This window comes from Maniola jurtina, chromosome 10 (genome assembly GCF_905333055.1).
Source record: "Maniola jurtina chromosome 10, ilManJurt1.1, whole genome shotgun sequence".
NCBI lineage: Eukaryota > Metazoa > Arthropoda > Insecta > Lepidoptera > Nymphalidae > Maniola > Maniola jurtina.
Window position 1 is genome coordinate 3,136,124 of NC_060038.1, and position 14,231 is coordinate 3,150,354.

The 14,231-nt window shown below is 37.0% G+C and overlaps 1 protein-coding gene across 1 annotated transcript; it reads right to left on the reverse strand.

Moving 5' to 3' along the window:
* Positions 1 to 193: 193 nt before the first annotated feature.
* Positions 194 to 10,571, reverse strand: LOC123869029 (protein zwilch-like). The gene is made up of 14 exons (XM_045911755.1): positions 10,336 to 10,571; positions 10,181 to 10,235; positions 9,341 to 9,482; positions 8,655 to 8,892; positions 7,714 to 7,878; positions 7,358 to 7,503; positions 5,981 to 6,195; positions 5,471 to 5,550; positions 4,693 to 4,916; positions 3,634 to 3,853; positions 2,856 to 2,979; positions 2,090 to 2,234; positions 1,462 to 1,595; positions 194 to 572 (listed from the first exon to the last, which is right to left on the reverse strand). The coding sequence occupies exons 1-14, from the start codon at positions 10,459 to 10,461 to the stop codon at positions 451 to 453; spliced, it is 2,136 nt and encodes a 711-aa protein (XP_045767711.1). The 5' UTR covers positions 10,462 to 10,571; the 3' UTR covers positions 194 to 450.
* Between the last annotated feature and the right edge of the window lie 3,660 nt (positions 10,572 to 14,231).

Genomic DNA, 14,231 nt, shown 5'->3' on the forward strand with positions numbered 1-14,231 from the left:
TCCTCCCTGTGTTGGGGACAATACGCAGAGAAACTTTCAGGTGTTATAAAATAACGATGGTAACGATGGATTCTGGTACGCGCTGGCTTTTAGTCCATAATTTTCATTTCAAATAACCCTCCAATAGCTATTAATTTTAGCTCAATGGCATGTAGCAGTTAATTACTTAACTATTACTTAATTAAAACAAGGGTAGTGTTAAAAAGTTTTAATAGAAATATAAAAATGTAAGTTAAAATTACAAAAGTATCACAATAACAGCTTTTCTTATAACTACGTATTAGTAGATGGAACGCGTTCTTGAGAATTTTTATCAATATACTTCCATACATATACATTGTTTTTTCTGTTTTCTTCTTTCTGTGTTGTGTTCCTTTACATGTGTTTTTGTGTGCAATAAAGACTTCTGTCTATCTATCTTTCTACTTTACTGAGCGAAAAGTACCTAATTCAAACATTATTCAAGAAATCCAGTTTCCTAGATACTTGGTTGCTCAAAAATACATATTTGGTGCAATGGAAACGCAACTCCTCAACGGTTGTTAACTCGGCGACTTCTTCAGTGGGAGGCTCTGGAAGAATAAGAAAGTGAATTAATACCAGGAGGAAGAAACTTATTATTGGCTATAATCCGCTAAAGACAAATTTGTATGGTACAACGGCATGCGATATGCACCGCCCGCCCTTCAACTACTAAATATGCGGGAAAAGCGAGCAATACGCACCACCACCGCACAAAGCTAAAACGTGTCGTGCGGGTGTGCGGGGCGATCCCCTGCCTCATACCCCGATTGCCATTTCTCTCTCTCGCGAACTATACGTTATCAGTGATGGAAAACATTGTAAGGAAACCTGCTTGAACCTGCATGCTTGAGAGTTCTCCATACATAATGTTCTCAAAGGTGAGTATGAAGGTAAGGAGTAAGGTGAGTAAATGTACCAATCCGCATTTGGCCGGCTTGGTGGACTAAATGGCGAAAGCATAATATTATCTCATTCTGAGAGGAGATGTTCAAAGTCAAAGTCAACCAGCGATGGGTTGATGATTGATTGATGGGTTGATGCCCACGAGTCGCCACTTCGTCCGCGTGAATTTAATTTTTTTTAATCCCGAGGAAACGCTTTGATTTATCGAGACATAAAATAGCCTGTGTTCTATTCAAAACGCTATCTCTGTATCAAAACCGGTTAAACAGATGGGCCGTGAAAAGCAGACAGACATACTTTCGCATTTATCTATACTAATATTATAGAAGCGAAAGTGTCTGTCTGTCTGCTAGCTTTTGACGGCCCAACAGTTTAACAGATTTTGATGTTTGTGTAGCTTGCATCTCGAAAACCGACAAAAGACTTTTTATCCCGGAAAATCATAGAGTTCCTACGGGATTTTAAAAAAACCTAAGTCCATGTGGACGAAGTCGCAGGCATCATCTAGTATTTATATAATTGGTAAGGATTTACCTAAGTATTGCCACACTTGAGGTGGGAACACAGGTTGTTGAGAGAACACGTAGATCATTCTGCATTCTCTGGGAATCCCTTCGGAGCAATTCGCTTTCTTCTTCAGCTCCATTCGGTACCAGAAGGCTGATTTTCTGTAAAAAAAAAATAGATTTTCTCTTTATAAAATTGGCACACATTATGTGTAAGCCAGACAGGTCTAGTTTGGCTTTGTATTAGCAGTTCGTGTGTCATAGACTATAATATGACGTCATGAAGTTAAACATGGCGGATATGACAAAGAAAAAATATAGCTTGTGACATTTAAATACACAAAACACAAAGAGATAATAAGAAAAGTAAAGACTTAACACTATAGTGACGTCTGAAGCTGTATAGAGGATTTTTGATATGAGTTGATTGGAGGGAGAGAGAGGGGGATTTTAAGTGGATTGATTGTAGAGAGAGAGAGATAGATTTTTTCTATATGGATAGATTTCTAATAAGGTTTCTTTGACAAATAACAACGTTGTTGTATGCGACAGATCGAGATGACAATCGGGGTATGAGGCGACCTGTGGCGTACCACATAACTTGTTGACAGATTATAGATGATGTTTGGCTGTATATAAAAGTAATGATAACTTACTTCAAATGATCCTGCACAACGTTGTTCGCGATGGGGATGCGTATCTTAAGAGCTGGTTCGCTCATTAGCTGCCCCACTGTTCTGATGGGGGACTTTTCTGATACGTAGTGTTCCAACAGTTTTGATGCCATGGGCTTTAGTTGGGCTATGAAAAATCATTAATTAACATAAAAAAAAAAGTTCCTGAAGCCAAATATCGTATTTACTAGCAAAATTGTTAAAACATCAGGATAGTCGTACTAAATAAAATCACTTGTCAGTAGATTGAGTAATCCGACCAAGTGCAAGTCAGACTCGCGCACCGAGGGTTCCGTACTCGGGTATTTTTTCCGATATTTTGTACGATAAATCAAACACTATTATGCATAAAAATAAATAAAATCTGTTTTAGAATGTACTGGTAAACCCCTTTCATATGATACCCCACTTGGTATAGTTATCTTACTTTGAAAATTGAAACACATTTTAATTTTAATTTTATGTGACTACAAATTTGTGGTTTTCAGATTTATTCATTTACTTATACTATAAAAACTACCTACATGTCAAATTCCATGATTCTAGGTCAATGCAAAGTACCCTAAGTTATAAGTTTTCTTGACGGACAGGCAGACGGACAGACATAGAGAGGGGGGGGATAGAGAGAGGGGGGGGGGGGGAGAGAGACAGACAGAGAGACACGGCGAGAGAGAGAGACAGCGAGAAAACGCCAGAGAGCAAGACGCAAGAAGATAAATATAAATTAGTATGAGGTATGAATAGTTACCAAAGTCCGCCCTCAAGCACATTTCGGCGCGGTACAGATGCTCCAAGCAAGCGTGCACTTGTGCGAACTTCATCAGCAAATTCTTCCACGGACTGATGTCTATTTCGTCCGCTATCAATGGCACCTGGAAAACATAATAAGTTGTAGGTACAACCAAAAACCGTAAGTCGTTAAGCACCTCAATGATCATATTATTCGCGTGGCACGGTTATGCAAATGCGTTAGGTATATGTGGTGTGTTTATAGAAAAAGGTTATAAGTGGGACAGGTTTTTGATGCAATTGTTTTGCGGAATTGCTACTCAAATTCTGACGCCGAACGTACATGTTTGTATGTAGTATATTTTTCTCCCACTTACTTAGAAATCGGTTAGTTATTATTTTGGGTTTTTTCGGTCGCTACAATTTGGCATGCAAGTTGCAGTTAGCTATTATAACTGAGATATCTTCTAAGAGAGGATTCTTGAAAATTCAACCCCTAAGGGGATAAAATAGGGGGTTCAAAATTTGATATTAATTTTGTAATCCACGCGGACAAAGTCGCAGGCATGAGTTACTTGCATATAATATTATCTCTTTCGCACTAAACTCATTAACAACTTTCTTCTTGCTCTCTAGTCCATGTTTGTTGAGAGAGGAAAAGTTACCAACGGTTAGCTTTATCAGATCTTCTCTAAAAAATAATTCGGCGTCGATTCGAATCGAATGCTCCGATGAGGTGATGTTCTTGAAGGGGTTTAGAGTGAAGTTACATATTATATTATCTCTTTCGCACTAACCTCATTAACATCTTTCTTCTCGCTCACTAGTCCATGTTTTTTGAGAGAGGCAAAGTCATCAACAGTTAGTTCGTTCGGATCTTCTATACAGAACGATTCGGCGTCGATTCGAATTGAATGCTCCGATGAGGCGATGTTCTCGAAGGGGTTTAGAGTGAAGTCTCCGCCCATAGTCATGTCGTTTATAGTTTGGTTTATTTGCTCTATGGATTCATGGGATCTAAAAAAATATATAGAATAGAAATAAAAATATTTGTTAACCTAAATAATCTTTTGAATCGTCAAAAGAGTTTACCACTGCACAGTGGGGTGCTTTGCTAACTCAGTGTTCAACACTGAATGATAGCCACCGAGCCACCGAACCATTTGACATTGGTTGGTTCTACATTGCTGCTGCACTGTGTGATATTAAAATCTTTTTTGTACCTTCAATGGATTACAAAACGTAAATTAAAAAATTTCAAACGGCTGAACCGATTTTCTTGGATTGTAACTAAGAACACTTTCGATCAAGCCACCTTTCAAACAAAAAAAAAACTAAATTAAAATCGGTTCATTAGTTTAGGAGCTATGATGCCACAGACAGATACACACGTCAAACTTATAACATCCCTCTTTTTGGGTCGGGGGTTGAAAATAAATGTCAAATGAGCTAAGTGGCCATCTAACAGGTCAAGGTCTTTCTTACTGAGAAGAACCAGTAAAATCTTAGGTTGCTGTTTTCACATATATCTACTATTTACTATTATCGTTATACCATTTTGTTTAGTTATATTCAGAACCTATATAAATAAAATACGGATTTTTAAGAATCCCGTAAGAACTTTTGATGTTCCAGGACAAAAATAGCCTATCGTAGGATTTTAGAAAATCCCATGGGAACTCTTGAATTTTCCGGGATGAAAAATAGATTATATTCATCCCCTCAGGGATAAGCTTACTCTGTATCCGTCAAAATCAGCTGAATCCGTAAAAATCTAGCAGACACATAGGCAGATAGACACATTTTCGCATTTATAATATTTAGTAACTATGGATAATATGGATATGGATTTATACCTTGCATCTGTATTCCAGATCCCAGCTATGAAGAAGGAATGTTCGAGAAGCGACATGACTCTGGTGTACTCCCACATAGTCTTCTCCATCCCGACTTGCGCGACGAGGGATAGTGTTTGCGGCGGGCTTGAGCGAAGGTTTTTCAGCACCTTCGCCGTTTGCGAGTGGCCACGGGACAGTTTTAGCACTAGTTTTGACAGGTAACTCTTATTATTGACATCTATCTGTAAATAGTTTAATTAATACAAAAATTTAATTAAATTGTTATAAAAAGATAAATAAATAAAAGTTCTTTAGGCGCAATTTCAAACGATTTCGCCATCAAACGTCACTTCAGTCAAAAATGGTCGCCAAACAGAACTGCTTTTTAGAGGCAGTCATGTTCAATCAAGGTGATACCAAGTAGGTAGCCATAGAAATAGAAATTATCATAGAAGCAATTACAATGCTGTTTTGAAACCGCCATCTTGTATTGAGGTGGTACCAACTAGTTAATGCCATAGATTACAAACCCAATTTTTTATTTAGTACAGATCTCGTCATTTTTAATGTGATCACATAGATAAACTCTAAGTATAGCTCTCTCTATGGCCCTCTGAATGACTGAGCCTCTTATGAGGACCATGGTAAAAGACCATGTTTCAGATCCTGTCACCCTGGCAACACACACTGTTTGAAGACTAATATGGCAAAAATCTATTTTCAAGAATTATTGAATTCTGCGTGATTTTAGTGTTGGGTTGGACATGGGACTATTTTTTTGTAAATTAATACTTACAAAAGGTCGTATTTTTCCGGAAGATATGAATTTGAGGGCTTGCATTAATAATGTTATGAGTTCTTCAGCCGTTTCACAATCTGGAATAAAAAAATAACAACTGTTTAAGTTCGAATACAGACATAATATAATACTTTCACTATAAGTGAATTCATTACTGGATCCGTAGACATACTTGATGGGCCACTTTGTATTCCACAAGATAAGAATCTTTTATGATTATGTTCGACACTAGTACTGATTCTGAGCGCAACTAAATTTTAGAGTATTTGAATCTTTCTCTTACCAATGTAATAAAAAAAGGACAGACAAACCTAATTTATTTTACACCTGTCAAACCTCGTCACATTAGGTACCAGTAGCGACCCTATTTTTTTAGCCCTAAAATCAAGCAAAAAATAAATGAAAAATTTATGTTCCATCCTTTTTTAGCACTATTGGAAAAGGAAAAAAGGAAAAGATGCAGATACTCTAAGTTTAGAGAAAAACATTAGAATCGACGCCACTGACCTCTTAAAATATCCCATAGTTTGTAAGTGAAATCATTACTGGACCCTTGAGTGGACATGCTAGTCATGCATTGTCGTAAGCTGCTAGTATCTTCAGTAATACACAGGCAGCCGCCCGCGGGACACTCTGCGGTATAAGTATACGTTTCAGTCTCATTGAGCAAGTTGTTGAGACGTTTCGTGTTGTTCAGACGTTTCATTCCTTGGAAAACGTTTCTAGAAAAAAAAATTGATATTATTAAGAAAATCCAGAGAGAAAGGGGAGTGGTGTGAGGGCGGGATGGGGGAAGAGGGGGGAAGGGCGATTTAGTAAACATCTATATTTCTCGCTCTTTCTCTTGAAAGGGAGCGAGAAAGAGATGTTTACTAAATCGAAAACCACGATAGCGCTGTGCGAGTTGAATTGCACTTTATTGTGTTGTAGCAAGAGTCGCTTTTTATTTAAACGTCTTTGCGGAGTGATCTTTCTGTACCTTAAGCATTCTGTAATATGGCGCAGAGTCAGACAATGTCAGACTTACATAATAACAGCAGTCTCCAAATTGACTGAGTTGAGTCCCTATCGCTACTTCTTGTTCCAGATACACGTAATCTCGTTACAACAGTGTACATGTCACACGATTCTCCAGGGTAAGCAATGTTGACCCAAGTCGGTAACTAGATGAGTGACCAACTATGGAGTTCCGAAATTTAAACAACTTTATGGTTTAATCCTTCTGGGCTTAGAAGGTACTAGTAAGTATCTGTGTTATGACACAGAGGCATCCTTATAATGTAAGTCTTACCTAATAACAGCAGTCTCCAAGTTGACGGTGTTGAGTCCAGCTGCAGTCATATCAACCAAGAGTTGATTGATATTGTGTAACCCTGTCACAGACTTCCATATAGCATTGCAAGGACTCGCCAAGTGACATATCGCCACTTCTTGTTCCAGATACACGCGTAATCTCATTACAACAGTGTACATGTCACTTGATTCCCCAGGGTAAGCAATGTTGACCCAAGTCGGTAACTAGATGAGTGACCAACTATGGAGACCCGAAATTTAAACATCTTTATGGAGGAATGGAGTATATGGAGTATTTATGGAGTATGGCTTAGAAGGTACTATTAAGTATCTGTGGTATGACACAGAGGCATCCTTATAATGTAAGTCTTACCTAATAACAGCAGTTTCCAAGTTGACGGTGTTGAGTCCAGCTGCAGTCATATCAACCAGGAGTTGATTGATATTGTGCAACGCTGTGACTGACTTCCATATAGCATTGCAAGGACTCGCTAAGTGACCTATCGCCACTTCCTGTTCCTTCTGGACTTAGAAGGTACTATTAAATATCTGTGGTAAGACACAGAGGCATCCTTATAATGTAAGTCTTACCTAATAACAGCAGTCTCCAAGTTGACGGTGTTGAGTCCAGCTGCAGTCATATCAACCAGGAGTTGATTGATATTGTGCAACGCTGTGACTGACTTCCATATTGCATTGCAAGGACTCGCCAAGTGACCTATTGCCACCTCTTGTTCCTATAAAGAAAAGTTTGTCTGTTGAGATTAAGGTTTTTTAACACTTCCATGGGAACTCTATGATTTTTCATGATAAAGTGTAGCTTATGCACGTGTCCAGGAAATTTCGTCAGAATCAGTTAGACCAGTTGGGCCGTGAAAAGACAGACACACTTTCGCGTTTATAATATTAAGTATGGATTTACAATGTGTAGGTGCATGGGTACTTACAAAATGCACTTTGCAGCTAATAAATGGCGTGAGCAAAGTTTTGGCTTTCCATTCACAATACAGCTCAGTGACGCCTCCATGCGGCGCGTTGAGCTGTTCCTCCATCGTGAGAGAGCTGTATGAAATACCTGATATTGAGTACTTGCAGTCTATAGATACTGTGACCTGGAGCAGAAAAAGTAACATAATTTTTACAAGACTAATATTATAAAGGCGAATGTTTGTGTGTATTTGTGTATGTTTGTTACTTCTTCAAGCAAAAACTGCTGGACAGATTTGGCTGTTATTTAGAAAGGAGATAGATTATACATGCTTGTATCCCAGAAAATTACTAGATAAAGCTAGCATGTTTATATAATCAAGCTCCCAAGCTCATAATACTCCTAAGAACCTCCTAAATGATGTAACTAGAAAATGTAATAAGCTTGCAACTCCTGCGCTGCAGTCAGGATCAGTGTGGTTGTGCTCGAACAATGTTCCCTACGTTTGCCTATCATACATTACTGCGGCTCTGTTGCAGTTGCACTTATGCCACAAATTTCACCTTTAACCAGCATGATTAACTGATATGTGCTGTCCAAACTAAACCAGACGCCCTTTTTGAGATAACAACTTATTATTTACACAATTTCTAACCTGAGACATCAGTTTTTCTAAAAATTACATATACTATACCATGCAGATATGCAAGTTTACATAATAATAAGCTTTACTTGACTTTGTCTGTGTTGGTGTCAGCTGGCGGGTGTGCTCTGCCTTTTTGGAGTGTTTTTTTTTGTTATAACTGACTGGAAAGCGCCTTGCGTATGTCGGCGAGCGCCGCCGGCACAGACGGGGTCCATACTTGTATAGTTTAACTAACTTGTTACAAATAACTACAAACTTGACATTGGCTAATCTTTGTAAAAGCCAGATGAGAGAGAGAAAAAAGCTTGACTTACCAAATCCTCACTAATATGTTCTTGCGATGCAAATTCTTGAACCATATTCTCAACATCAACTTCTTCTAGCAACATTGAACCTTCATAAGTGACTAGACCTCGAGCAAATTCCTCTGCATTAGACTGGTTAGTAATCAGTAATATTTTACTCTCACTTGGTTTGCAGACTACCCACATAGGTATTGAGTCTTCTTGAGATACTGAACTGACACTTTTGTTGTAAAGGTTAAGTATTTCTCTGGAAAAAAAAATAAAAATACAATGAGCCTGACAGTACCAGTGAAACATATGGATTTTTATTTAAATATTTAAGTTTCCTTTAAGATCATCTTTGTAGTTATCAGCTTACAAATCCCCATGAGACAACATTCAACGTGTACCCAGGTTGGATGTAGGCCAGGTAAGAAAGCTGACATCTTACCTATCACTGTTTTTTTCACCATCTAGAATGTAGACACCACATAGACATGTAGAGTAGACATATTACAACCATCTAGAGAATAGACTCTACACAGAGAAGAATGCAGTTTGTCACATTGTCAACATTTTGTCTCAGTCACATGGAATGTAATACTTACTGTAATTGTTTTTTGACATGACATTAAGTATAGTTATTGTGCTGTTAAACCATGAAATAAACCTTAAACTATTAGTTTATGGAAATTTTCATGCATGGAATTAGGTACCTTGCTTGCTCCACATCTAGAGGTGCATGAAAGACTTCTTCCTTCCTCCACAACTGTGGTTCATCAGATATTAAGGTCTCATCGAGTACTGTGTGCAAACTCAAGTCCAACTTAAGTGGAGACCCTGTTAGATCCAACTCTTCTGCAAAGTGTAAACAAAGAAACATAAATTGTAGCTAATTCTGTTGTACACTATGTCTTACAGTATAAACCGCTAGTAATAATTTCTAACTAAAAGAAAAGAAACGGAAAATGAAATTAAATCCACCCAAGAGAAACCAGGGTGGTCATTTGGTGGTAACTGTTGAAATACCTACCTACCTAATTTAAACATTCACAGGCAAGTAAGTATGTAGATGATTTCATGTAGGTAAATAATTATTCTATATCAATGATTTCAGCTGCTCGATTGGGTTAGAATGAAAGCTACAATGCCAGGATCGCAATCACCTCTGATTAGTTGATGGTCGCTCACTACCGGCTACAATGCACTGTTGCAACAAGAATAGCATTTTAGCCAATAACAACTTATTGCAATTGTAACAATGATTGATATTGATGATGAAGAAGAGAAAGAGGCTGCGATCCACGCTCTGGGGCCTACCTGGTCCAAAGGTTGTCCATCACCATTCAGCGGGGCAATGCTGCCAGCTTGATGGGCACTTTTGGTCCAGGGGCAACCAGGGGTGGTCTTTTTGACGAATATAGCTAATAGGAATATTAATTATGATTGTTATTATTTATTATTTGATATTATTTACTAGGCTGTTATAAGATAGTGATCTAAATTCTAAACTACAAAAAGAAAAAACAGAAAGTCACATAATAAAATTACTTTACCTTTTTCGTCAATATTTTTGTTATTATATTCTGATGTAGAGCTCGACTGTTTTGCCTAAAATAAATCAGGATAATTACGAAGGTGAACAAATGGACCAATACCAATTTAAATTTAGAATATCACGTAGAAATCCTAGAAATGAAATGCAACACACTTTTGCGTACACAATGATAATTTCTTTATTTTCTCGCGTGTACATTTCGACATAACTGGGGCTTGCTTGTTTTTCTATTGTATATTTAGGATAATTTTCAAATATTCCTTTTAATAAACTCTCCATTTAAACTTTGTATTGTTACTATTATCTAAAGAAATTACAACAATTTTATTCGAAATTCGAAAATGTTTTTGGGTTTTGTACGAAGCCGCTAAAGCTAAACCGTTGCTTATTCAAAAAGTTACTGTCAAACTGACAGTGACAACTGTCAGAATTCATAAGGGTGCACTTTTTTTTTTTTTTTTCTTTAAATCTGGCTTTACTCTGATTAGCCAATGTCAAGTTTGTGATATTTTCAAGTTATTGAATTTATACAAGTATGGACTCCATCTGCGCCGGCGCCCGCCGACATACGCGCGGCGCCCCTTTGGAGCGCTTCCCAGTCAGTTCCACCACCAAAAAACACCAACTAACACAAAAACCAGCCACTCTTAACAAAAAAAAACACTCCAAACAAGCACAGCACGCGCGCCAGCAAACGCCATCACAGACGAAGTCATGGTGCACTTACACCTCAAGCAACTGTTTGTAATCGTCATGGGTAACATTGTTGTCACCTTGTTAGTCGACAGCCCAATGAAATATAATGGCATAAAAATTATTATGAAAAAATCATCTGCAAATGCTATTTATTTTAAAATAAGATAAAAGCATTCTTCCTTTATGCATTCAACCAAATAAAACTGAAATATTTCATTAATGTACTTAGGTTTATTTTCGATTAATAAGCATTTGAAAGCATAGTGTAGTTTTTTTACTGTCTATAGGTATAATAATAGTGTTTTAATTTTGTTATAATAATATGTTTTTAGGATTCTCAAAATTTTTAAAAAGCACTTTGATATTTACCCACCACTTCTTGAGCTTTTGGGTGAACTTAATTTTATAATCAATAAAAATAACAAGTGTAAATTAAAAATTTATAACACCCCCGACAAGTGAAAGTTACAGTAACTAGAAAAGAGCTGATAACTTTTAAACGGCTGAACCGATTTTCTCGGATTATAGCTAAGAACACTCTCGATCAAGCCACCTTTCAAACAAAAAAAACTAAAATAAAATCGGTTCATTAATTTAGCCGCTACGGTGCCACAGACAGATACACAGATACACAGATAAATACGTCAAACTTATAACACCCCTCTTTTTGGGTCGGGGGTTAAAAATAATAATCTAGACACCTTTTTCCCATACTAAATCTGGTTCATATTAATGTTACCCATTTCTAGTGTAGTTTTCCAGCACGGAATCGACTAGTTGTTTAATCTGTGTCTAATAAAAGATGTGAAAATGGCGGCAAATTTAAAATAAATCAGGATAGTGTTCCAGCCCTCCGATATAGGAATAAAGTTATTTGATATTTTTTATGGTTTAATTTGTTTCTAATAGGTAAACTAATAAGGTAGGTAGACTATGCTGATCGCACCATTATTATTATTCTATACATTATACCTGTTTCTTGAATCCTAATAGGAAGATTTCCGAAGAAAACAAAAATTACCTCCATGGAGTATTATTCATTCCTACGCGGATAGAGAAGCTTTGAATAACTGCTAGGCACTGGCTAGGTTTTTTTTTTAATTCTAGCTCCACGCCTCTTTATGTGCCATACTTAAATGTAAATCTCCTAACTTAGTTAGTGCGTGGTTGTTCCAAGCTTTCCCGCTAATAAAATACGTATTACTAAATACCTATCTACCTATTTTATTTGTGCTTGATTTTATTAAAGGGATCGAGTGGTATGCCTCGATGCCACTCGGGACGCAGCGAGGTATAACTATCTGATCCACGTAGATACGTTCATCAAACACATACGTTAGCTAGTAATATTTTGCTTTATTCGGTTTCAAAGTTACGCGGTCTTAAAAATTCACATACAAACCTTTGAGCCCCTGTAATTTTAAAACTACATATTTTTAGAAAAATCTAAAACACCACAGGCACAGATATTAGTTTCTAGAATATGTCTGCAAAATTTCATGGACTTTGGTTGCTTAATATTTAAATGAAATTGGGACTACGATTGTATGGAGTAAGTGACGGAGAGAGCCCTGTTAACCTTAGAGTTTAGGTAGGGAAGTACCTATTTCTTGTAAATAAAATAAATTTGAGTACAACTACAATCCATACTAATATCACAGATTATACACACACTATAATATTGTACCTAAATGCGAAAGTATGTCTGTTTGTTTACCTGTTTACTAGCTTTTCACGGCCCATCGGCTGTTTAATCGATTTTAACAATTTGGTACAGAGATAGCTTGCATACCGGGAAAGGACATAAGTACTTACTACTTTTGATCCCGATAATAAAAGCTAAAATACAATAATCCTGCCAATCACAGCAATTGCGATTGTAACCACTGATAATAATTTTATTGTGATTCGTAGGATTGTAAATTTGTGTCGCTTATTGTGTACCTAGTTATACGTGAGTGATGCAGGTTTTCCAGAATCGACCTTACAGGTCTTACTGAAGCAGGCAGGTAAATCTAGAGGCGGATACTATACTAAAATTATAAAGAGAGTTTGTTAGTTTGTTTGTAGGGTTTGTGTAATCTCTGGAACTGGTACTGAATCGATTTTGAAAATCCTTTCACCAGTAGAAGCTATATTATTCCTGGGTGCCACAGGCTATATTTTGTTTTCAAAAAATTAGAGATTTTCGAAAATTGTAACAAGCTACCTACACGTGCGAAGCCGGGGCGGGTCGCTAGTTATTGATAAGTTGGGTTTCAAACTGTCCGAATTCAGGCAGACCTATTCTGACGTCACTGCCTGACTCTGATATAATTAATTAAACAACCTGCAAGTTTTTACAAGGCAGGTAAGTAGGTACCGACCTACAGTTTAGTTAATTTTATTTTTAACCTAATTAAATAGGTGCTTCTCCTTAACGATCCAGCAGAAAAGGTATCTAACAATGAAACTTATCGACGCGAATACAATCAGCATAAAAAGTTAAGCGTGTCTTATTTCCAATCGAATAAAGAGCATATCGCCCTTGGCTAATTTGCAAACCAAAAAGGTTCACGTACCTAACTTTTTATTTTAAATCTTGCTAAAGTGTTACTACAAGCCAGGATAAAACCTTTTTTAACTGACTGCGTGAGTGTTTCACCGTTCATGGGTCTCTCTGTCTTTCTGTCTGTTCGTACCTACTCCGTATCTACGTCACGGATAGTTCCTAGAAGGATCACAGAATGAGTAACAGTGTAAAATGTGGATAAAAACTGAATATTGGATTAGAAATCTTATATTGAATTTTTCACCTATAAGTATATGGAATATATAGACTGCCTGGCCTCCTAATTAGGTCTTTATTTAATAATTTTATTCTTCTCTTCATTTATTTTTTTCACAGGATCTCAAAATCAGTATCATATTAAACTAATTTAAATTTTTAAACAACTGAAAACACCGATTCGTTATTTAGTTTGTAAGATGTGACCAAAACAGTAATAAATTATTATTCGTCACATTATGTAAGGAACCCTAGAACGAGATCTGACTCGCGCTTGTACTTTTCGACCAAAGGTTTTTCTAAGAATTAAAGAAGAAATAAAATTCCCTGAGGTCCTCGATCAATAATAAGTACCTTCTATAAGGCGACGTAGTTATTATTGTAGCCTATGGCATTATACGAAACGTTTTTAAATTATTGGGGTTTCATAATTCTTTTACTTACAAGAAAGCGCCTTTTTTCCACTAAGTTCCTTTTTCACTATCACCAATCATCATCATCATCATCAACCGATAGACGTCCACTGCCACGGTCTTGCGCCGCCTGAATCCAGCGGCTCCCTGCCACTCGCTTTGATATCGTCCGT